The sequence below is a fragment of the Silurus meridionalis genome, chromosome 18, assembly GCF_014805685.1.
Source record: "Silurus meridionalis isolate SWU-2019-XX chromosome 18, ASM1480568v1, whole genome shotgun sequence".
Lineage (NCBI taxonomy): Eukaryota > Metazoa > Chordata > Actinopteri > Siluriformes > Siluridae > Silurus > Silurus meridionalis.
Genome location: NC_060901.1, coordinates 1778268 through 1803751, shown reverse-complemented (window position 1 = coordinate 1803751; position 25484 = coordinate 1778268). Strand labels below are relative to the sequence as shown.

Genomic DNA, 25484 nt, shown 5'->3' with positions numbered 1-25484 from the left:
GGTGTGAATAGTGGATTGTGATTGGTGGAAGAAGTTCAGGTGTGAATAGTGGATTGTGATTGGATGAAGGTTCAGGTGTGAATAGTGGATTGTGATTGGCTGGAAGGAGTTCAGGTGAATAGTGGATTGTGATTGGCTGGAAGGAGTTCAGGTGTGAATAGTGGATTGTGATTGGCTTGAAGGAGTTCAGGTGTGAATAGTGGATTGTGATTGGCTGGAAGGAGTTCAGGTGTGAATAGTGGATTGTGATTGGCTGGAAGGAGTTCAGGTGTGAATAGTGGATTGTGATTGGCTGGAAGGAGTTCAGGTGTGAATAGTGGATTGTGATTGGTGGAAGAAGTTCAGGTGTGAATAGTGGATTGTGATTGGATGGAAGGAGTTCAGGTGTGAATAGTGGATTGTGATTGGATGGAAGGAGTTCAGGTGTGAATAGTGGATTGTGATTGGTGGAAGAAGTTCAGGTGTGAATAGTGGATGTGATTGGATGGAAGGAGTTCAGGTGTGAATATTGGATTGTGATTGGATGGAAGGAGTTCAGGTGTGAATAGTGGATTGTGATTGGATGGAGGTTCAGGTGTGAATATTGGATTGTGATTGGATGGAAGGAGTTCAGGTGTGAATAGTGGATTGTGATTGGATGGAAGGAGTTCAGGTGTGAATAGTGGATTGTGATTGGTGGAAGGAGTTCAGGTGAATAGTGGATTGTGATTGGATGGAGTTCAGGTGTGAATATTGGATTGTGATTGGAAGGAGTTCAGGTGTGAATAGTGGATTGTGATTGGATGGAGGTTCAGGTGTGAATAGTGGATTGTGATTGGTGGAAGGTTCAGGTGTGAATAGTGGATTGTGATTGGTGGAAGGAGTTCAGGTGTGAATAGTGGATTGTGATTGGTGGAAGGAGTTCAGGTGTGAATAGTGGATTGTGATTGGTGGAAGAGTTCAGGTGTGAATAGTGGATTGTGATTGGATGGAGGTTCAGGTGTGAATAGTGGATTGTGATTGGCTGGAAGGAGTTCAGGTGTGAATAGTGGATTGTGATTGGCTGGAAGGAGTTCAGGTGTGAATAGTGGATTGTGATTGGCTGAAGGAGTTCAGGTGTGAATAGTGGATTGTGATTGGCTGGAAGGAGTTCAGGTGTAAATAGTGGATTGTGATTGGCTGGAAGGAGTTCAGGTGTGAATAGTGGATTGTGATTGGAAGGAGTTCAGGTGTGAATAGTGGATTGTGATTGGCTGGAAGGAGTTCAGGTGTGAATAGTGGATTGTGATTGGCTGGAAGGAGTTCAGGTGTGAATAGTGGATTGTGATTGGTGGAAGGAGTTCAGGTGTGAATAGTGGATTGTGATTGGCTGGAAGGAGTTCAGGTGTAAATAGTGGATTGTGATTGGCTGGAAGGAGTTCAGGTGTGAATAGTGGATTGTGATTGGCTGGAAGGAGTTCAGGTGTGAATAGTGGATTGTGATTGGGTGGAAGGAGTTAAATATTAAATATTTTTATTATATTTTATTCAGGTTACACACTGCCTATTCTTGTTCTTGCATATTAAAGTACAATATAAATAAATAAAGAGAATACAGAAGAGTGGAATAGAACACAATGATATTTTATATATAGTATACTAGACTTCTTTTCGATTTGTCCAGATGATTTCACCTCACTGCAGACTTTACATCATGCTGTTGAGGTTGCATCAGCGTCTGGAACATCAGCCGCTCCGTCTGTAATCACATGATAGAAAAAATTCAGATCTACATGATGTCTACAGTCACACTGCCTGAGGAAAAGTGTAGACACCAGAACACACACACACACACACACACACACACACACACACACACACACACACACACACACACACACATTCTTTAGAATGATCTTTTTTTAAGGCCTTAGTTGCTTTCTTAAATAGACTTAATTCTTTTAGGATCCAGGAACGTTTTATTGTTTAAGCTTAGGCAGATATTTGCTTTCTTCAACAAGCCATCCAGGTCTATCACAATTAGAAGCTCCTGCAGAAGTTTTTCTCCTGTAGAAGCTCCTGTAGATGCAATTGGGTACAATTTCTACCAGAGGCTCAGAATTCTGAAACATCCAGTAGGTGCTTTCTAAAGCATTATAAACACCAGTAGTAAATTGTTCTCTCCATTTTCCAGTAGGAACTTCAGAAGTGAGTTGCACTCTCCAGCAGGAGCTCCATTAGTGAGTTGTTCTTTCTAGTAGTGAACTGCACACTGAAGCAGGAGTTCTAGTAGCAAGTTGTTTTCTCCAGAAGTGAGTTGCACTCTCCAGCAGGAGCTTCAGCAGTGAGTTGCACTCTCCAGTAGGAGCTTCAGCAGTGAGTTGCTCTCTCCAGCAGGAGCTTCAGCAGTGAGTTGCTTTCTCCAGCAGGAGCTTCAGCAGTGAGTTGCTCTCTCCAGTAGGAGCTTCAGCAGTGAGTTGCTTTTTCCAGCAGGAGCTTCAGCAGTGAGTTGCTTTCTCCAGCAGGAGCTTCAGCAGTGAGTTGCTCTCTCCAGAAGGAGCTTCAGAAGGGAGTTGCTCTCACCAGCAGGAGCTTCACCAGTGAGTTGCTCTCTCCAGCAGGAGCTTCAGCAGTGAGTTGCTCTCTCCAGCAGGAGCTCCACTCGGCGCTTTTCTCTGTATCAGAGTCTCCTCCAGCTTTTCCTGCTCATTTCGAGCTCGAGCTCCGTCATGGCGACAGTAGTGCAGCCTCTCAGCCTGGAACGCGGTGAGTAACGCGGGCAAAATCTGCCTTTTCTCCGCGGAGCTTTTACACCCAACACCGGGGAGAATCTGAGCAGCGGTGCGGTCCGGTTCGGTTTGTTTTCGGGTTTCGGGAATGAATTTTTCCGGTCCTGTGGAATCTCACATTGAGATGTGTGTATGATAAAGAGAGATGATGATGATGATGATGATGATGATATAAAACGACATGGGGCTGATGTCTCTGTTTTAAACACCTCCATCTGAAATGAGATGAAATGAGAAGAAGATGTAATGTGATGGAGGTTCGTGGTGTCTGTCTGAACCTGAATGATGGCGTTATTCCCAGCGCGAGTGCGACCTTTTTATTCCATATACGAAATATTCCCGTTTTCCGTGTTGCGTGTCTATGCGTGTGTGTGTGCGCGCGCGTGTTGCGTGTCCATGCGTGTGTGTGCGCGCGCGTGTTGCGTGTCTATGCGTGCGTGCGTGCGTGTGTGTGTGTGTGTCCTCTAACTGAGCTGAAGGATAACTTCGAGACCATAAAGCGGAATATATATATATATATAATGACGTCGGCGTTATAACCGCTCATTAACACCTGGGGTCATTCCGGTACCGGTAATTCGGTTTTTCAACTACGCGCGCGCGTGCGTGCGTGCGTGTGTGTGTGTGCGTGTGTGCGCGCGCAGTTGGTGTGAACTACAGGTGATCTGTACAGGGGGTTAAACAGTGAAGGCGGTGATTGAGTGTGTGATGGATGCAGGAGAAATACGGAGAATATCATCATTAATGTTAAGTAGGAGCAGGAGGAAGGAGACTCCAGCCTGCCTTTAGAGAACCAGGGAGAAGATAAAGTCGATATATGGATTAGTAACAGGTGCACATCAACAATGTTCATGATATACATTAATATAAAAGGTGGATGTTTGAGTTTGCGCTCAGATCTTTACTGCAGGGATAAGGATCTCTCAGCTTCCAGCCACATGACTTGGTTTCAACCTTCCAGGTTCTCACACACCATCTCTGCTATGTTCCCTCCACTGGCTTCCTGGAGCAACCTGAATCAGATTTAAAACACTGATGCTCAACTACAAAGCCAAAAACAGACCATGACGTCTCTTCATCATTGCATTAACACCGATCAGCCATAACATTATGACCTCATAACATTCTGAGTGGTGAAGTGAAGAACACTGATGATCTACATCCTACCTTCTTCCAGAGCTTCTAACATTTTGAAAAACACTTGCTTCCTAACTATTTTCTTTCCCAGAAGAGTTTTAGATGGATAGTGTTCTCAGTCTGTGTTTAATGAAGCAGTAGTAGAATGTATTTATTAATGGATGCTTCACAACCAACATGTCAGAAGATGTTCCCCATAGTCCTGGAAGACATGTTCCTTCATATAAAGCAAATGATTGTCAAGCAATAAACCTAAGGAGAACTGGAGAGCTGAAGGAGCTGAAATGACTGGAGTTGAGTTCATACTTTTGATTAAAACCTGTAAAATGCTGATCTGTGAAAGTTGGAGACGAATGAACATTTCCATTCACACAACACGACTCGAAGCTTTAATATCAGGATGAAGCTGCTGCTAGTGAAGATAATGTGAAAGCACAACTCCAGTTTGTGAGGGAGAGTAAAGACTGGGTAGTGGAGTGCTGGAAGAAGGTCATGTCGTTTAATGAATCCAGATGGTCGTTTCATGACGAGGGGTTTATCAACTTAGGAAGCTGTCATGTTTAGTGCTACAATAAGCTTCACTGAAGAAGATGTTCCACTAGATTTTGTGGAGATTCATTCAGCTCCCAGGGTGTAGAGTCAGGTAGTGATGTAGGTGAGAAGGTGAGGAGGTTCACATTCATCACAAAGGTGTTCACTACTGTTAGAGCTCTATAGCAGGAGATCTTCCACTCCACCCATGGAAAGCAGATCTTCATGGAGTGTGGATTTGTGCACAGGGGCAGTGTCATGCTGGAACAGGTTTGGGTCTCCTAGTTCATTAGTGCATTAACAGGTGTTTTATTCATTACATTAACAGGAATATTCATGAGGTTAATTAATAATAGAGCACGTCTCACACTCGCTTTAGAGCTTCTTTCCTGTGGAAACCAGGAAATCAGGAGCTCCGCCTCTCACTGCTGCTTATATTTGTATTATTCCTAGTGAACTGAAATTGAACTGTCACTATGATTCAGATAAACAGCCCTCAGGTCTACTGAACATTGTGACTACAGATGTGAGCTGGCCAGAAGAAGGGCTTGATTAACTATTTAGAACTATAGCTCTGAGAGAACCCAGGTTTCAATCAAAGCGTTACCGTTTCCATAGTAACCGCTCATTCGGAGGGATGCGTAATCGTTGATTCGGTGAAGTTTTGTGGAAGGAGAAGTGTTCATGCAGCAGATGTGGAAGGAGTCTCCAGTGCAGGTGATTTTTTTCCGTAATGTGACCAGCTGCGTTTTCTTTTCCACTTTATTACAAGATGGAGCTCTGAGCAGTAGACCTCAACCTGTCCTTATAATCAAAACAACTCAATAAAAGATCAAATAAATCAAAGCGATCACTAGTGAACATTTCAGACTCGTAGCTCTTGTGTAGGGAAACGGCAGCCTCGAGTCTGAGCTCCATCTGATATCAGGGCACAGTTCATGTACTGCTTATAACTTAAGTTACATTATTGGAGATAAGCGGAGATAAATTTATTAAATAGCAGGAAGTGATTGATTTCACAGAGAGAAGAAAAACGATAAAAATGTCTTACAATATAAATGATTTGACTACTGCATTAAACGCACCATTTATTTCCTTCAGATGTAAAAATGTAAAGACGAAAGCGAGTGCAGTCGACATTTATTCACTAACATCACACCCTTGGTATTGATTTCTTTTTGCTGCAACACTGATGAATGACGGTATCTTGAGGATTTTAACCTCATTACAGTATGAAAAGGTCGACCTGAGCTCAGAGACGCCACTGTCTTTATTCACTATCACGGCTTTGAGACGGTGTTCACTGTTAAAAACACTTTGCAAATAAAAATTAATTGAATTGAAAGGAATTGAGAAAATAAACACCAAGAATAAACAGCAACGATCATCAAATTAAAACACTACACTTAATAAACACAAACACCGATAAACACAACACTCACCAAACACCCAATACACACTACAACACCCAATAAACACCAACAAACCCCCAATAAACACTACAACACTCACCAATACACACTACATCACCAATAAACACCAACACACCCCAATAAACACTACAACACTCACCAAACACCCAATACACACTACAACACCCAATAAACACTACAACACTCACCCAATACACACTACATCACCCAATAAACACCAACAACCCCAATAAACACTACAACACTCACCAAACACCCAATACACACTACAACACCCAATAAACACAAACAAGCACTAATAAACACTACAACACTCATCAAACACCCAATACACACTACAGCACACAATAAACACCAACCAGCACTAATAAACACTTAAACATTTACCAAACACCCAATACACACAACACCCAATAGACACCAACAAGCACTAATAAACACTTAAACATTTACCAAACACCCAATACACACTACACCCAATAGACACCAACAAGCACCGACAAACACCACAACACTCACCAAACACCCCACATACTACAACACCCAATAAACACCAACAAACCCCCAATAAACGCTACAACACTCACCAAACACCAATACACACTACAACACTCAATAAACACTACAACACTCAATAAACACCGATAAACACTACAACACTCACCAAACACCCAATACACAATACAACACCCAATAAACACCAACAAACCCCCAATACACACAACATGCAATAAACACAAACAAACACCCAATAAAACTGATGACACTCAATCAACACCCAAAGAAATGGACAGTGTTTGGATTTAATGATGTTTAATGGACAGTGTTTGGATTAAATTGTGTTTAATGGACAGTGTTTGGATTTAATGATGTTTAATGGACAGTGTTTGGATTAAATTGTGTTTAATGGACAGTGTTTGGCAGTGTTTATTTAGAAACTCTTTCTGGCAAATCTTTTATTCAAATGAGAAAAATACTGGTGTTTATTGATAACCGTTGGTATTTGATTTAGAATCATATAGAATAATGTAAGGTTATACAGATCATCATGAAATATTTGGAAAAAATATAATTTTTCATTTACTCACATTTGAATGAAAAGTAGTTTTTAATGGTGACTGTTAAACAGTGATTTAATTTTAATGATAAATGTTGCTCTTTTTCTGAACAGTGTTTGATGAAAATGTTTGCAGGTGTTCAGGTGTTTGTAGGAGGCAGTAAATGTAGTTTTTTATTTACAGAATGTTGGTGTTTAATGATGGATATTTGTGTTTCATGGACAGTGATGTGGTTGAGAGATTATTAAAATGTTAGATGGTGAATGTTAGTGTTTGCTGTAGAACATTGTTACTGGTGAATTTTGTGTTCCAGTGAAGGTGTTTGTAGGTGTTTGGCTGCGAGTGTTAAATCACCCTGAATTGCAAGCTCTCTCACGCAGCACTCACAGTTCCTCACTGGCATCTTTCCACTGAATAACGATGTGTGCTGCCTGATGTTCAGACCTGACCAATTAGCATTGACTCAGGGTTTGATAAAGTGAGGTCAGCACGGATGTGAAAGGAACCCCCTCAGGTGGACTTGGCTTTGTTTCTTCACAAATTCAGGGAGACTTGGCAAACCTGCAGTCTGCAGAAATGTGTCCAGGTTTCCTGATTCATTAAGGAAAGAAAAATGGCAGATGGGCAGAGATGTGTAGTGTAAAGGTGAACTTCAAAGTGCAACCTTTCAGCTATAGACACCGACATTGGACATTCTAATCTCATTTTCAGCTACAGACCTGCAGCTTTACCATTTGTGGTGTGTGATGGTGATTTTTGGTGTGTTTGATGGTGATTTTTGGTGTGTTTGATGGTGAATGTTGGTGTGTGTGATAGTGAATGTTGGTGTGTGTTTAATGTTGAATGTTGGTGTGTGTAATGGTGTTTTTGGTGTGTTTGATGGTGAAAGTTGGTGTGAGATGGTGAATGTTGGTGTGTGTGATGGTGAATGTTGGTGTGTAATGGTGATTGTTGGTGAGTGATTGTGAATGTTGGTGTAATGGTAAATGTTGTTGTGTGTGATGGTGAAATTTGGTGTATGTGTGATGGTGAATGTTGGTGTGTGTGTGATGGTGAATGATGGTGTGTATGATGGTGATTTTTAGTGTGTTTGATGGTGAATGTTGGTGTGTGTGTGATGGTGAATGTTGGTGTGTGTGTGATGGTGAATGTTGGTGTGTGATGGTGAATGTTGGTGTGTGATTGTGAAGGTTGGTGTGTAATGGTAAATATTGGTGTGTGTGATTGTGAATGTTGGTAACTGTTGGTGTCTGATGGTGAATATTATGGTGTGTGATGGTAAATCTTTGAGTTTGATGGTCAATATCAGTGTATGCAATTGGTCAAAACACACACACACACACACACACACACACACACACACACACACACACACACACACACACACACAATTACTTTAAGTGTGTTTCCACTGTAGATGCAGTTTTTCCTGTCTGTAGAATCACAGTTACTGTAAACCCTGTGTAAACATTCTGGTGTGTTCGCTTCTTTTGGTGATTCTTCAGAGCTCAGTGTGGTTTTAGGTAATTGAATTTTGAGTTCAGGTTGTAGTTCAACCCACAGTCTACACTTTGGTCTCAGATTGGCTTAGCACCTCCAAGTCTATAGTTTATGATGTGGAGAAACCCAGATACAGTCTTTTTTATTACACCTTGCTAATCTGCTGAAGAGGTTATTCCTCGTGACACTCGTCTCATTACTGTGTTTAACTTGCTATTGACACCTGATTATTTTTTGAGGAAATCTACAGCAAAGACTTAACACAATATGAATAAAGATATCAGCTACAGCACTGTGTAAATGCAGTTACAGCAGAAGATAATCAGGGTCCAAGCACTCCATCGCAGCTAGCGACTCTGGACTGATATTTATTTTTTGCGATTGCATACAGACAGATTCTTCTTCTTCCCGCCAATGAGTGTGTGATCTGCTTATAGAACACCTTCTGACAGGTGATTATCTAAAGGAGCTAAATCACACAGTTTGGCTTAATGGTGAGGTTTAAAGCTTTTTTCTTTGGTTTATAAAAAAGGATAAACGTCTTATTTAAGCAGAAAAAAAACTCTTTGTGCTTTGCTTCAGAGTTTTTGAGATATGGGCTGAATGTCTTACACACCAATCAGGATTACATAACGCCACCTGTTAGTGGGTGGATTTATTTATTAGGCAGCAGGTGAACATTTTGTCCTCAACGTTGATGTTAGAAGCAGGAAAAATATGCGAGCGTAAGGATTTGAGCGAGTTTAATAAATTGTGACGTCTAGACGACTTGGTCAGAGCATCTCTAAAACTGCAGCTCTTGAGAGTAGTGTGGGTGTGGAAGTGAGATCATGTGGATTGTTCTCCGCCGATCATCATGCACGAGTTGCCGAAGGGTTTCGACATGTTCAAGGGTTTAGCTTGTTGAAGGTCTTACTGATCTCCTGGTCGTCTTCCTGTGATGTTCTTCCGCTAAAAACACCTTGAACGACTCGTCACAGCGTCACCGTACGTCAAACGTCTATCTATCTATCTATCTATCTATCTATCTATCTATCTATCTATCTATCTATCTATCTATCTATCTATCTATCTATCTATATCTGTTCAGTGAAGTGATACAGTGGAGACGTTGTGTTTCTGATTGATGGTGCAGCTGTCTGTTTTAATAGAGGGGTAATCTCTCTCTCTCTCTCTCTCTCTCTCTATGTATATATATATTGGTTTTGTATATGATGTCATTCTGACCCACATTTCACACACTTTTCTTTCTTTACTTTCTTTTCGTTTTTTATTTTAAACACAATGCCAGAACATAACACTGTGTGTGACATCAGCATTTGGAGTTCATGATGCTCTCTGAACACTCGCCCGTCTCCCGTCTCCCGTTTCTATGGCAACTATTGATTTAAACCACCTTTTAAAAAACAGAAGATTTTTTTATATAATGTAATGGAGAGTAGGAGTGGAACGTTGTCATCTTACTTCACCACTGAAACCTGGTGTATGAAAGTCTGGAGGGAAAGGGGGCGGAGTCAGACCTGTCGCTGAATAATAACGCTAATAATAATATATCACTAATGATAATAATAACACTAGTAACAGTAGCTGTTCAAAAGAGAGGGTCTAAATGTTCTGGAAGTCGTTTCCAGAGTCCCATCACACATGTAGAGATGAAATATTTAGTAAAATAAAGCTTGGTAGAAAGTAGCCGAGATCGTTGGTGTGTCTGGTGAGCGGGTAAACGGTACAGTTAGATCACTTTGTTAGGTTGTTCATGAGCACAGACAAATCATCCTTTCGAAATACTTTCATTTTGGTTAGAATTTAAACACGTTTTAATCTCTACTTAGGTTTTGTGTTAAAAGTGTGGAAGCCACGGGAGTGTTATAGTTTTTTAGAGACATGTGAACTTTCCTTCTGTTTTAATGCACAACAAACTTAGTCATGTAACACTATTACCATTTACTTTAACCAAATTTCTCTCAATCTTTTAATCTCTCAATCCCTCAATCAATAGTCTAATCTCTCAATCGTTTAATCTCTCAATCTATCATTCTTTTAATCAGTCTCTCAATCTCTGTCTCACAATATTTTATACTCCTAATTTTTGTCTCTGTCTCACAGTCTGTTTCTCAATCTCCTAAAGCCTGGAAGTCTTTTAATCTCTCAGTCTCTCAATCTCTGTCTCTCAGTGACTGTTTCTCCGTCCCTCTATCGTTCATTTAGTCTCTCAATTAATGTCTCTAAATCTATTCTTCTCTGTCTCTTAATCTCTGCACCCTTCAGTCTGTCTCTCAATCTTTACATTTCTGTCTCTCAACCTGTCCATCTCTGTCCAATCTCTCCATCTCTCCATATCTCTCCACCTCTTCATATCTATCTATCTATCTATCTATCTATCTATCTATCTATCTATCTATCTATCTATCTATCTATCTATCTATCTATCTATCTATCTATCTATCTATCTATCTATCTATCTATCTATCTATCTATCTATCTATGTTTTGATCCCACTATCCGTAAGTTGCTTGAAATATGAGTAAAGACAAACTTTAACATCCTCCTGTTCTGCAATCATGTAATGAGACTCGTTTACCCCACACACTCATTTATCCCCACACACACTTATTCCCACACACTCCTTTATTCTCACACTCGTTTAGTCCCGCACACCTGTTTATTCCCGCACACTTGTTTATTCTCACACACTCTATTCCCACTCATTTATTCTCTCACATTCGTTTATTCCAGCACACTTGTTTATTCCCACACTCGTTTCTCACACACTCGTTTATCCCATTATCCAACACACGCGTTTATTATTACTTTATATGAACTTTAATTTCTCCCTCTTCCTCCCTCTCTCCATCTCTCTCTCTCTCTCTCTCTCTCTCTCTCTCTCTCTCTCTCTCTCTCTCTCTGTCTCAGACGTGGCGAGGGCGATCGAGCTGTTGGAGAAGCTGCAGGAATCAGGTGATGTTCCTGGTCACAAGTTACAGTCACTGAAGAAGGTTCTGCAGAGTGAGTTCTGTACGGCCATCAGGGAGGTCAGTCACCTTCACCCTCCACCTGAACCACAACCTCATTCAAAACCATCAAATAATCACAAGATCATTTCAGTTTGCATTTGTGTAAATCTTAATATTTTGTGTTTGAATGTTCTCGAAACAGTTCCTTCAGTGTTTAATGTGCTTCAGGGTTTTGTGGTCGAGATCCTCACCTCACATTTGTTCTCGAATGCGTTTGTGCATTGGGTTGTTGGATTTTCTTCTTGAGCCTGGACAGATAAGATCATTTTCCGTGTGTGTGGAAATACTACAACATGATGTGTTTGGATGGAACATTATATGTGGAAGAATGTTCTAGCGTATCTACGTACTTGCATATTTCTGTGTATTTGGATGCTCTAGACCAGTTGTGTTCTACAATATTCTTTGTTGTTTTAATATTTTAGACGGTTTGTGTTTGCTTTGTGTGTGATTGTGATCTAGATCACATTTTCTATGTGCTTTGGTGTTCGAGATCATGCTGTGTGTGTGTGTGTGTGTGTGTGTGTGTGTGTGTGTGTGTGTGTGTGTGTGTGTGTGTGTGTGTGTGCTCTAGAGCATGTCCTGTGTGTTCTACAGTAGTTTTGTACACACATATAATGTTCTAGATCACACTTCTTTGTTGTTTTGAGTGTTGTTATGTTTGATGTAAATTCTAGAGTTGTAGATCATGTTATGTATGTATATGTGTGTTTTAGATCAGACCTTTTGTGGTGTTCGATTTCTTATGACTGTGATTGTCTTGTGAGATCTGGAGCTTTTGAGGTTTTCAATTGTCGCTCCTTTTTTTTTTTCCAGATCCCATTTACGTAGGTACGGTCCAGTCTTCTAGATCACAGATGTGTGTTCTAGAGCATGTTTTGTGTGGTTTTAGTGTTGTGTATCACGTTATGTGTGTGCTTTTGTGCTCTAGAATGTTCTAGATCATGTTTTGGTGTGTGTGTTTGTGTTTTGTGTTCTAGGTCCTTTTTTTTGTGTTTCTTTGTGTTATGAAGCATGCTTTATGTGCATTTGTGTTTCCCGATTGTGCTTTGTGTGTTCAAAGGATGTTTTTGAAACTGAGTTTATAGTTGAATAGCTGAGATGAAATGAAAAAATTACAGTACACACACACACACACACACACACACACACACACACGCACAGAGGAAGGAGATGAGGATAATTGCTGTGTTTATGATACAACCGGTTCTCCATCTGTGCACTGTGTGTGTGTGTGTGTGTGTGTGTGTGTTTGTGTGATTACTCTCCACAGCTGTGTTGATGTGAGAGATGAAACAGTTCCTCTGCCATGATTACATGCCATTACTATTGTACCTACCGTGTGTGTGTGTGTGTGTGTGTGTGTGTGTGTGTGTGTGTGTGTGTCTATGCAGGAGATTTGTTTTTTTTTGTCACACATTTACTCATTGTGCGTGTGTGTGTGTGTGTGCGTGTGCGTGTGCGTGTGCGTGTGTGTGTCATGCTTTATGTATGACAGCTGCACAATGTTCCAGTGGGAGAAAGGGATTCTGCCCAAATTCATCTCTCTCTGTCTCTCTCTCTCTCTCTCTCTCTCTCTCTCTCTCTCTCTCTCTCTCTCTCTCTTTCTGTCAGACTCATTGGTGCTTCTCAAGGACATTTTTTTACACAGACACACAGTAAAACATTATGACATGGAGATTTGGTGTGGGTGTGGGTGTGTGAGGGAGGGAGGAAGGGAAAGAGCGAGAGAGAGAGAGAGAGAGAGAGAGAGAGAGAGAGAGAGAGAGAAAGAGATTGAGTGTAATCCATGCTTATTCCCAAAGCAGTACGATAAATCTAGGTTAATGAAAACCAGCTAAAACAAAAGGAAGGGGGGGGATGGAGAGAGAGAGAGAGAGAGAGAGAGAGAGAGAGAGAGAGAGAGAGTTTGGGTTTTGGGTTTAGTTCAATGTACAAGTGTAAGTGTACAGGTATAAATGTACATAGTGGAAGGCCATCAGGGTCAGTAAGTTTAGAGTCACTGTCTTAGTGTTTAGAATTTTGAATGTGTAACAAATTATTCCCAATAGTCTGTTATTTCAGAGCGTTTCTCTCAGGTGCGCTGCTGCAAGTAGTATCTGTTTAAATTGGAGTTTCATCTAATCAGATTTCAGCGTAACATCACGTGTTGTCAGGGTTTAAGAAATCTGCATTGAGTCTTCAGAATCAGCAGTGTGACTCCTGCAGCATAAACCACATGCTGCTCAAAGCTGTTGCTGTAACCAATCAGATTGCGAGTCGGCGACACCGGGGCCTCTAGCAGGCATCCAGTAACGTCAGCATTTTCAGGCCCCAGGTTCAGCTCACAAAACAGTTGGCAAACTAAACAGAATAAAGGCAGGAAACCCCGGGGTGATGTAAGGAGGTGAATCTCGGAGCTGCTGCTGGAGATGAGGTATGTGGAGGTGCAGTTGTGACTTCAGTGAAAGGAGACGTGTTGAATTGTGTTCATTGGGTTTTTTGCTTTATTGATGAGATTCATTCTGACTTCTGTAGAAACACTGACGGTGTCTACCGACATGGCAGAGGAGGACTGATGCAGGTAGAACATTACTGAAGGCCTGAGGGGAATGTACAACCTGCTAGTCAGTGTACAGGTGCACATTGCATTGTGCATTGTACAGATGTTAAAACAGTTTGTATGTGCAGTCGTGTGACATACATTTAAATTTACATTCACATTTGTGGCATTTAGCAGACGCCCTTATCCAGAGCGACGTACAAAAGTGCTTTGAGTCTCTAGTAATGAATAAATCTACACTGTACACAAGATTACAAACTTAATATAAATATAACTCTTGAATTCTACAAACTTGGAAAGTGCTCATTTAGGTATTTCAGGAAGATGAATATCTTCAGTCGTCGCTTGAAGATAGTCAGGGACTCTGCTGTACGGACATCTAGGGGAAGTTCATTCCACCACCTCGGTGCCAGAACAGGGAAGAGCCTTGAAGTGTACTTACCTCTCATTCTGAGAGAAGGTGGTACCAGTCGAGCAGTGCTGGAGGATCTCAGACAGCGTGGTGCAGTGCGAGATGTGATGAGGTCACTGAGGTAAGATGGTGCTGGTCCATTTTTGGCCTTGTAGGCAAACATCAGTGTTTTGGATCTGATACGTGCAGCTACTGGAAGCCAGTGAAGGAGCAGCAGTGGGGTGGTGTGGGAGAACTTGGGCTGATTGAACACAAGTCGTGCAGCTGCGTTTTGGATCATTTGCAGGGGACGAATAGCGTTCAGGGGAAGACCTGCCAGCAGAGAGCTGCAGTAGTCAAGTCTTGAAATGACAAGAGACTGAACAAGCACCTGGGCAGCCTGTGTGGACAGAAATGGTCGAATCCTTCGGACGTTGTAGAGAAGAAATCGACAAGAACAAGTCACATTAGCGACATGTGGGATGAAAGACAGTTCATTGTCCATAGTTACCCCGAGGTTACGAGCAGTGGCTGAAGAGGAGAGCAGAGAGTCATGAAAAGTTATTAGGAGATCTTGACCTGGAGATGAATCACCTGGGATGACCAGCAGTTCTGTTTTGCTGGGGTTGAGTTTTAGTTGGTGAGCACTCATCCATGAAGATATGTCTGTCAAGCATGCTGATATCCGAGCGGAAGCTGTGGTATCTGATGGAGGAAAAGAAAAGATTAGTTGAGTGTCATCTGCATAGCAGTGATAAGAAAACCCATGTGATGATATGACTTCACAAATGGAGTGGGTATAGAGGGATAAAAGAAGGGGACTAAGTACCGAGCCTTGTGGGACACTAGTGGTGAGTCTGCACGGGGCAGATGTGGATCCCCCCCATGTGGATCCCCTCCATGACATGGAGCATGAAGGTGGTAACAGGAACCCTAGTCTGACTTCTCCTTCATGTACACACTGAGATGCAACTGAAGGGATGTGTAAAGGGAACGTAAACAGTTCCTCAGTGTTTCAGTCTTTCCTGGTCTGTGATTGGCTGGTGCTTAGTTGAAGACATCATTTTTCTCTCCTTCCTTCCAACAACAAAACAACACAGCTTTTAAAAGATTAATTCAGATTTTTAGAGATGCCTATGGCACGTGTCGGCCATAGGATCTGTGGATCTGGATGTGAGCAGCCTTGTGCTCCTCGGCTTGTCTTTTCAACATGTTTACGGGATATTTCATCACGTTGATATTAGAAATTCCTGTAATAGTAGCTGAGATTTAGCAAATAAAAGATGGTGGTGGTTTTATTAGTGTATTGGTTTATTAAATATAATCAGAGAATTAGTTTTTTTTCCAGCGAGGCTGTGGCTAAAGTGTAATTCCTGACAGAATTAGTTTTTTTTCCAGCGAGGCTGTGGCTAAAGTGTAATTCCTGACACTAAGCAGCGTTTAATTTTATGATTTGTCTCATTTTCTTCCTCGTTTCTGCATTTTCTCTCTCCCTCCCTTGCTCCTAAATCTAGAAGAATCATACTCCCCAATACCTACACGTATTTTACATGGTCACAATGAGCTGAAACCTGACCATAAAATTGGTTTGTGCTTCTTTGTGAACATCACATTCCACATTTCTTCCCAATTTTTTGTTATAATGAGCTCCACTCTTCTGGAAAGATGTTCCGCAAGATTTTGTGTCGATCCATTCAGCTACAAGGCTGTTACAACCATGCTAGAACTATTTTAAATAAAGTATTTTGATGATTGTGGTGAATAAATTATCTGCAGAAAACATTTTCAGAGCCAAAACATTAGTAAATGACAGCACGTGAAAAGAAAGTTTTTCTAAATGCATATAAATGGAAAGAGTTCGCTAACTGAGAGTAAACGCTATATAGGGGCTAAAAGCTTCATTACTAGCGCACAATAAAGTGTTAATGAAAGGTGCTGCGGTTCCTGCTTTTGTAGTAGAAATAAAAACGCAGGAGGTGTAGCGTTTTTATTGTATAAAAAATACGGCTGAGTGAGAAGTGCTTCAAACAGATGCTTCGGTTCTTTCAATTATGCTAGCAGCTGGAGTGGCAGAAGCTCAGTGAGAGATTCTGGCTGGAGATCAAAGCAGGAAAAGTGCTGCTGCTGCCAATGTCCTCACAGATTCCAGCTAATGAGAAAAACTCTAGAGAGTCTTCAGATAGCCAAACATCTCCAAAAGTGCTGTCACAACTCCGAGTGCTGATTACGAGTGGGCAATAAGAAGAATTTTATTTTTCCATAGGTAGTTTTTTTAACAAGTTCTAAGTAGTTCTCCAGATTCAGCCACATCAACATTAATATAAACTATATCAGTTATTACAATCTTATCATTTTTAACATTATTCAGAAAACACCAATAAAAACCATCACCATCACACTCACCAACATTCACCATCACACTCACCAACATTCACCATCACACTCACCAACATTCACCATCACACATCAACACTCACCAACATTCACCATCACACTCACCAACATTCACCATCACACATCAACATTCACCAACATTTACCATCACCATCACATTCACCATCACACACACCAACATTCACCATCACACTCACCATCACACTCACCAACACTCACCATCACACTCACCAACATTCACCATCACACACCAACATTCACCATCACACTCACCAACATTCACCATCACACTCACCATCACACTCACCAACACTCACCATCACACTCACCAACATTCACCATCACACACCAACATTCACCATCACACTCACCAACATTCACCATCACACATTAACATTCACCATTACACACCAACATTCACCATCACACTCACCAACATACACCATCACACATCAACATTCACCATTACACAACAACATTCACCATCACACTCACCAACATTCACCATCACACACACAACATTCACCATCACACATCAACATTCACCATCACACTCACCAACATTCACCATCACTCACCAACATTCACCATCACTCACCAACATTCACCATCACACATCAACATTCACCAACATTCACCATCACCATCACATTCACCATCACACACACCAACATTCACCATCACACTCACCAACATTCACCATCACACACACCAACATTCACCATCACACATCAACATTCACCAACACATCAACATTCACCAACATTCACCATCACACTCTAACATTCACCATCACTCACCAACATTCACCATCACACACCAACATTCAGCATCACACACCAACATTCACCATCACACCAACATTCACTATCACACACCAACATTCACCATCACATTCACCATGAAAGACCAACATTCACCATCACACATCAACATTCACCACCACCACACACAGACATTCACCATCACACACACCAACATTCACCATCACACACACCAACATTCACCATCACGCACACCAACATTCACTATCACACACCAACATTCACCATCACATTCACCATAAAAGACCAACATTCACCATCACACACATCAACATTCACCACCACCACACAATAACATTCACCATCACACACCCACACCAACATTCACCATCACACACACCAACCTGAATGCAGGTACAGGTGAAGGTACTTTTAAAGCAAAGAAGGTACTTTAGTTTTTATTTTGGTGTTTTTATGTTCTGCAATGAAGAATAATCCAGCTGTTTTCTGTCTCTTTTTTTGTTTTTTTCCTTCATCAGGTCTATCAGTACATGCACGAGACAATAACAGTAAATGGCTGTCCAGAGTATCAGGCTCGAGCCACAGCAAAGGTAACAATAGCTAGATTTTAAATATGAATGGTGAATGTTGGTGTGTGTGATGGTGAATGTTGGTGTGTGATGGTGAATGTTGGAGTGTGTGTGATGGTGAATGTTGGTGTGTGTGTGATGGTGAATGTTGGTGTGTGTGTAATGGTGAATGTCGGTGTGTGTGTGATGGTGAATGTCGGTGTTTGATGGTGAATGTTGGTGTGTGATGGTGAATGTTGGTGTGTGATGGTGAATGTCGGTGTTTCAGGGTGATTGTTGGTATGTAATGGTGAATTTTGGTGTGTGATGTTAAATGTTTTTATTGTTTTATTTTAATAATTCCGCCCCTTTTACCATACTATTTAAGTCACACTTTGCCCAGTGGTCTCATCTCGACTCACATTTTCTAGATGTGTGTTAGCTAGCATTTAGCTCATATATTGTTACGCTTGGATCAGTAGCTTTATTGCCACTTTACCAAAGATTTTTGGAATCTTTGCAAAAACAATAACGTGGTTTACAGATATACATTTCCAGAGGATGGTGAAATTGGATGGAGGAATGAGGATGGAGGAGCGAGAGTGCAGTGTCGTGACTGTCAGGTCACGGATTCAACACTTTTGTCTCTGAGAAGAACAGGCTGTCTTTAGGGTTTTGTATCGACTGAACTCAATTAGAGCACTACGATGTGTAATAGCCCATTAACCAGCCAGAAACGAGGGAGAACAGAAGTCTCTAATCATCTTCAAGGACATTCTCAGCTCTAGAGTTTATAACGAGCCACACAATGAGATCTTCCTCTATCTTTGTTTGCATTTAGTGAAATGTGAATGATCAGTCCTGAGTCAGGAAGCACACCAGGTCCTGGTTTGTATGCAGTGTGTGCAGCAGGGACGGCTGTGTTCATTTGCTGTCAGTTTAGACGTGTGCTGTGTCTCTCTTATGATAAGGTGGTAATTCATTTACGTTGGAGGCGATCTAAATTCTCATGAAGAAGCTTAGTTTTAGCTGCAGAATTGTTTTTATACCTTGCATCCTCTGTTAAGGAGACATGGTCCCTGTAATGGAGGCGTGGCCTTTGTTAGGGAGGTGTAACATCTATGTGTCTTCTATCAGTCTCAGTGAAGGAGGCATGGCCTATAAAACTAGCCAAGATAGAGAGCATTTAGCTAAGTACTATAGAGTGTAATCTAAAACAGTATTTTATCCTAAGAGGTTTAATGAGTGTAAAAGTTTAGTTTGTGATTGGGTAATCAAATCTAACATCAGCTTAGACATATAGAGCCTTTGGTTTTCTTTGAATTGCTTTTCTGCTTAGCGTTCATACTGGTTTAATTACACAGTCCAGTGGCCTAGCATGTTCAGCCAAGCTGAGCTTGTTTATTTGGCTGTGTGTTAGCAAGCTAGTTTGTTATTTGAGCTGTTCTTATGATTGGTTAATCAAAGTAAATTATGCTTCATGCTAATGTCAAAAATCAGGAGACATTGCTAAACACCAGGCAAATAATATTTTACCTCTGCAGATTCTTTCATTCCTAGTATTAGCTGTACAGTTTAGTGGCTAAGAGCTAGTTCTGGGAGAAAGTCTATAACGAGTGTGCAGCCCTGGGAGGATGTCTGGCATCTGAGAAGTTGTTCACCATATGCTGCTTCACGACACCTTTCTCTCACAGCCAGCGTAAAGCCATGAAGGTCGAGTCGAGTGTGTGTTCTGCATACTGAACATGCTCTGTCAGAACCGAGCTCTTTATTTCACCTCTGAGGAACGGCAGGGGGTGTTTTCTTTGTGTCTCAGAAAGTAGATCAGAACCCTGCCCTCTTTTCCCATCAGGTTATCTTCTTATGGGAATTGATTGATGGAAAGCTTTGAAATTCTTAATTTTTCTGCGCATTGATATCTTTACTATGAGAAAACCCTAAACGAGCAGCACCTCTCACAGTTTCCATCTGTATCCCTAAACATTGGTGCTTCACTGGAGAATCAGAAATGTGTAAAAAACATATGGTGTGATCCTCAGACCTCGGCCATTTTAATGTTTAATAACACTAGCTAGCCTTTGCTAATAATTATAGGTCCAAGCACCAAAAACCTCTGAAACAAAATAATTTTTATTATTTGGACATAAGGAGATGAGCGAGTTTTAACACAATGGATTCCCAAAAAATAAATAAATAAATAAATAAACCCTACAGGGTGCCAAAACTTTTACAGAAGTTTGTGTGCAAGAAGAATGAAGGCTGAATATCAAATATTGATCTACACTACAGATCTAGGGTACTTCGTAGTGTGTTAAATTCATTAGACCTTATGTAGGAAACTAGTATAGTGAATTGGAAGCCATATTGGAATCCCAGCCAATCAGAACACACGGTAGGACACCTGCGATGCATTTTATAAGTTATAAATGATGAATTTTCCCTTTGATGTTTCATCGCTAGGCAACAGTGGCAGCTTTTGCCGCGAGCGAAGGCCACTCCCACCCGCGAGTGGTGGAATTACCAAAAACCGATGAGGGGCTGGGCTTCAACGTGATGGGCGGGAAAGAGCAAAACTCCCCGATCTACATCTCCCGCATCATCCCGGGGGGCGTGGCCGAGAGACACGGGGGCTTAAAAAGGGGCGATCAGCTGCTGTCTGTTAACGGAGTGGTGAGTTTTAATGGACACGCCTATCTTGTGTATTGTCAATGTACTAGGACTTGTTTATCACAGCTTTTGATAATTTTGTTCTCTGAGCAGGGATTTACCGGGGTGGCACGGGGTGGCAACTGCTCCCCTAAGAAAAAGCACTGCCACCCCATCTGCTTCAGCCCAGCACTGAAATCCCACTGTATAAATATAAATGTGATCAGTTCCCTTTAACTTTGACTTCATTAAAGCAGTACTTTAGTACAGTGTATATATATATATATATATATATATATATATATATATATATATATATATATATATATATATATATATATATATTCTGTATTGTTTGTATTGCACAGTAAATTAAACTTGGTATAGAATTAAACTCGCTACAGGTTTGTGTAGAACTCAAAGAGCAGAAGTCAAATATCCTTTACCATCCCTTTATTTGATGTTTTTTCAATCCAGATATCAGGTTCAGGTGAAGTCAATCACACATTTTTTAATAGACTGATATACAAAAGTGCGCCTCAGTGTGTACACACCAAATATGTAGATAATTTCTTGAATCCACAAGAACAATGTAAGGATGCTTGCTTCAGTGTTGTAACCCATAAATAATTTTCTAGATCCTCCCCAGATTCTGAGATTTGTAGTTTAAAGTCTGTCACTCAGTGATCCTGAATGATATTTGTTGTATAGCATTACAGTTGTGTTAGCAATGGAATCTAAAAAAAGGCCACACCCACTAGTAAAAACATTGACTTCACCAGTGTAGCCATGGCAACCAGTAGTCCAATTTGATATGAGACAATACTAGTAAAATATACATGTAGTTTAGAGATAGTATTATATAAACTGGTTGTAAAATATAACTATACTTTATAGAGATAGTACTAAAGATTATAGAAGCAGGATCAGACAAACTGTTACACAAATCTGCAGGCAGACAGTTGTACAGAACGTCTTTGGAGTTCACTTGAACTTGGAGACTTAAACATGTTCCAGCATGACACTGCTCCTGCGCACAAAGCCATCTCCATCTAGAGCTGCTTTCCCTTTGTTGGAGTGGAAGATCTCCTGCTATAGAGCTCCAAAACTATTGAACATGAACGTGAACGCTTACTGCACCCCAGAAACCTTCTCACCTACATAAATCTCCACAAATCTCCTCTAAATCTAGTGGAACATCTTGCCAGAAGAATGGAGGTTATAATAACAGCAAATGGGAACTAAATGTGGAATGAGTGAATGGTCAAATAGGACATAACGCTTTTTATGGTCAGGTATAAATAAACGTTTATTTATATAGTATATAATGGAATAGTGTGTGTGTGTGTGTGTGTGTGTGTGTGTGTGTGTGTGTGTGTGTACGCAAACGTCAAATTCTTTGTGAAACTGGGCAAATTTGGCACAGAGATGTTCGAAGTGATGTACCTGTGACATACAGCGATGCTACAAAGAGTCGTTTTGAGGTGTTTTGAGTGCCACACGCACTTCAAGAGTGGAAGAACGTCACTGGAAGACCATGAGAGATCAATAAGACTGTCGACAGGCTCACCCCACGGAAATGTCATCGGAGAACGATCCACATGATCTCACTTCCACACCCACACTACTCGCCAGATTCGGCTCCTGCGGTTTGACTTCGCCATCTTCCTGAAGCTGTTGTGGAGATACAGTGCGAATCACAGAAGGTGCTTGACACTTCGAAAAGAACACTTCAGAACATGTTCCAGAAGAACCCTGGGAATGTATTGCTGTGCACGGGGATTATACTGAAGGTGATCGTGTGCATATAAATAAAGTACTTTCTTGTAAAAAGTAAAGTATAGAATATAAAGTTAGTGAGTGGTCCTGGGGATTCCCCTGGACAGTGTACTGGAGGTGGGAGAGAGGAGGATGTGGCTTAACTATCATTTTACTGGAGAATGAAGTTTGTGAATGCAGTATAAAGATGTAAGAGGTGCTAGAAGCGTTAGAATAAAAATCTAAATTTCTTCGACATTTTTTTTAACAGGTGAAATTCCTGAATCTTTTATTGTGAACGGAATCAGAAACCAGAGTGAACCTCTCAAAGCTTCTCCTGTTTTAAATCCCATCTTCTTCACCACTAAAAAGGAACCATAGACATTTCAGAAGGTTTCTTTCAAGCTGGTGTCTGTCAGTTTCTCCTCCAAACTTCCAGAGCATGAGAAACTTAGGCTGAAATTCACTTTTCTCCCACACTGTGAGACATCCAGCAGGGGCTCCATGCAGGATTCATTCGATTTTACATTTGATTATAATGAGAAACAGATCTGTCATTATGTTGAAGATGGAGATTCTCATCAGAGGTGCACCAAAGAGCTAATTAATGCTTGTTTCAGCTCAGTGAGCATCATAGGATTTAAAATACTGTGTTCTTTATTACAGTGAGAAATGAACCACTTGTTAGAAATAAAACCACTCTCTTATCCCTGTTCTCAGAGTGTGGAAGGCGAGCACCATGAGAAGGCAGTGGAGCTGCTGAAGGCGGCTGAGGGAAGCGTGAAGCTGGTGGTGCGCTACACACCCAAAGTCCTGGAGGAGATGGAGGCTCGCTTTGAAAAGCTCCGCTCGGCTCGACGCCGCCAGCAGCAGCAGCTCCTTATTCAACAACAGCAACAACAACAACACAACCTCAACCCTCAGCAGAACCACACAGCGTAGGTGAGGCTTTTCATTGCTTTGTGTGTGTTAATTCTCCACCAGTTAGTGATACAGTTGTGGTTATTTGTTGTCCAGCAGGTGGTGCTACAACAACTCCTGAGTAAGAAGGCATATTTTGAATTTATTGCCAGCAAGGGCACTCCAGTTTCTGTTTTGTTTTGTTTTTGTTATTTTCAATCCTAGTTTCTATTAATTGTCTATTAGGGGGTGCGACAATTACTTAGTAAGAACAGTTGTACTCATCGTCCACGAGGGGGCGCCAAAACTCCCAAGTGATAAATCTCATTGTGTATTTATTATCGTCCAGCAGGAGGCGCCTGTTACACAGTAAAATCTCGTATTATGTTTTTCCCTCATGCAGCAGGGGTTCGCCACAGATACGTTATTGTGATTGTAGTCATTGTTCAGCAGGGGGCGCTACAGTTCAATAGTAAATGTTTGTTAATGTCCAGCAGGAACCGCCACACTACTGAGTAAGGACAGGGATTGTGTTTGTTGATTGTCCACCAGGGGGGGCTCTTTTTAAAAATTATTTATTTATTTGTCTATTTGTTTGTTTTATATTAATATCTAATCAGTTAAATTGAACTAGTTTATTATTGTTATTATTATTATTATTATTATTATTATTATTATTATTATTATTTCATGCTGGAAATTATCCAGAAATGTTAGCATAGTCTGACTAATTGCACACTAACCTCAAGCTTCCACACACACCACTAAAGCACATTTATTATTAGCATGTTTAGTTAATGCTAAATAAATGTGTGAGGAGATTTAGGATTCAATGGTAGCCTTGGTTTTTGCATTAGCATTAGCAAACACCCAGTTTTCTTACTATTTGTCGTATTGCTCCTTCGCAGGTTTCTCCAGAAGAAGAAAAAATTAATGTGAGCTTTAATCGAACTCCAGAATCGACAGACAAGGTCACTCCCCTTTTCCAGCATAAAGACCACGCCCCCGGTTTCAGTGTACTACCTACGGCGCTACGACCTCCTGAACCCCACATCCACGCTGGCGCTCGCTGCGGTACGATCACATGGCCGAGCCTGAGCCCGAGCCACGCCTTCCCTCCTCTCCTCTTTTTTAAAAGTCGTGACCCGTTCCAGAGAAATCTGTCTCGCTTGTAGTCGCATTAGAGCTTTTTCTATGTGTTATCAAACACATGAACGTTTCCTGTTTAGCCGCCGCTCGCTACGCTACCATATGATCGGATTCTTCTGGTGCTCGTGTCTGTGAGAAAGAACGTTGTGTCGGATTTCGTCGTCTTTTACCCAATAGAAGTGAGATATTTTATACCGTATTGTAGCAAGAAATATTTTATATGAAAAAGTCGCGAATTAGCAATAAAACGCTTTCAAACACATCATAGTCAGGATTCTGTGCTAATAATGTTGCAATCAGGAGCTAAAATGCAGAACAACCCTGAAAGGACGTTAAGGATACCAGCTAACATTGCTGCTAGCTAACGACATGATTTCAACAATCACTGCCAGCTAACATCTGTCATTAGCCACGTTAGCACTTTTTAACTTTTTGTGTGAATTACTTGGTACATAAATGCTATTTTTGCTAACAATTTTGCTAGCAGGGTAAGAATGAAGCCCAGGTTTGTTTTTAGTCAAGTTGGAATTAATTGACATGATCCCATTCACATTTTTATATTAGCAAATATGCTAATGACCAGTAGCAGTCAGTTTGGACACAGTTTCTTCTTTAGTGTATTTTCTTTATTTTTATTCTTTTTAACATTGAACATTAATACTAAAGATTCCAAACTATAAAAGAACACGTATAGAATTCTGTAGTAAACAAAAAGACGTTAAAGAACCCAGAATATGGTTTATATTTTACATTGTCTTTATCAAGAGTTAATTTGTGATATTTCTTACCTTCTTAATGTGCTCTAGAGCATCAGTTGTGTTGTGCTAAGGAAATATCCGTCTTAGTGCTACTACAACTACTAACAACTACTGTACAAATCCAGATTATAGCAAGAAACACTCAGTTAAGGAAAGAGAAACGATCCATCATTACTTTAAGAAATGAAGCTCA

At 40.9% G+C, this 25484-nt stretch overlaps 1 protein-coding gene across 3 annotated transcripts; it reads left to right on the top strand.

Annotated features, from left to right (window-relative positions):
- The first annotated feature begins 1652 nt into the window (after nucleotides 1-1652).
- lin7a (lin-7 homolog A (C. elegans)) lies at nucleotides 1653-24793 on the top strand. 3 transcript variants are annotated; one of them, XM_046874392.1, is made up of 6 exons: nucleotides 1653-2724; nucleotides 11320-11438; nucleotides 18051-18122; nucleotides 20541-20750; nucleotides 23205-23422; nucleotides 24293-24793. In XM_046874392.1, the coding sequence occupies exons 1-6, from the start codon at nucleotides 2688-2690 to the stop codon at nucleotides 24321-24323; spliced, it is 687 nt and encodes a 228-aa protein (XP_046730348.1). In that variant the 5' UTR covers nucleotides 1653-2687; the 3' UTR covers nucleotides 24324-24793. The 3 variants fall into 3 exon arrangements, with proteins under 3 accessions (XP_046730348.1, XP_046730349.1, XP_046730350.1); XM_046874393.1 differs by having other exon boundaries at nucleotides 1665-2724; nucleotides 23205-23426; XM_046874394.1 differs by lacking the exons at nucleotides 1653-2724; nucleotides 11320-11438 and adding exons at nucleotides 13634-13836; nucleotides 13938-13983.
- Nucleotides 24794-25484: the final 691 nt, after the last annotated feature.

Coding starts and splice junctions, on each gene's coding strand:
- lin7a (XM_046874392.1), top strand. CDS start 2,688: ATGGCGACAGTAGTGCAGCCTCTCAGCCTGGAACGCG. Junction 20,751..23,204: donor TGCTGTCTGTTAACGGAGTG/GTGAGTTTTAAT, acceptor CCCTGTTCTCAG/AGTGTGGAAGGCGAGCACCA. Junction 23,423..24,292: donor CCTCAGCAGAACCACACAGC/GTAGGTGAGGCT, acceptor GCTCCTTCGCAG/GTTTCTCCAGAAGAAGAAAA.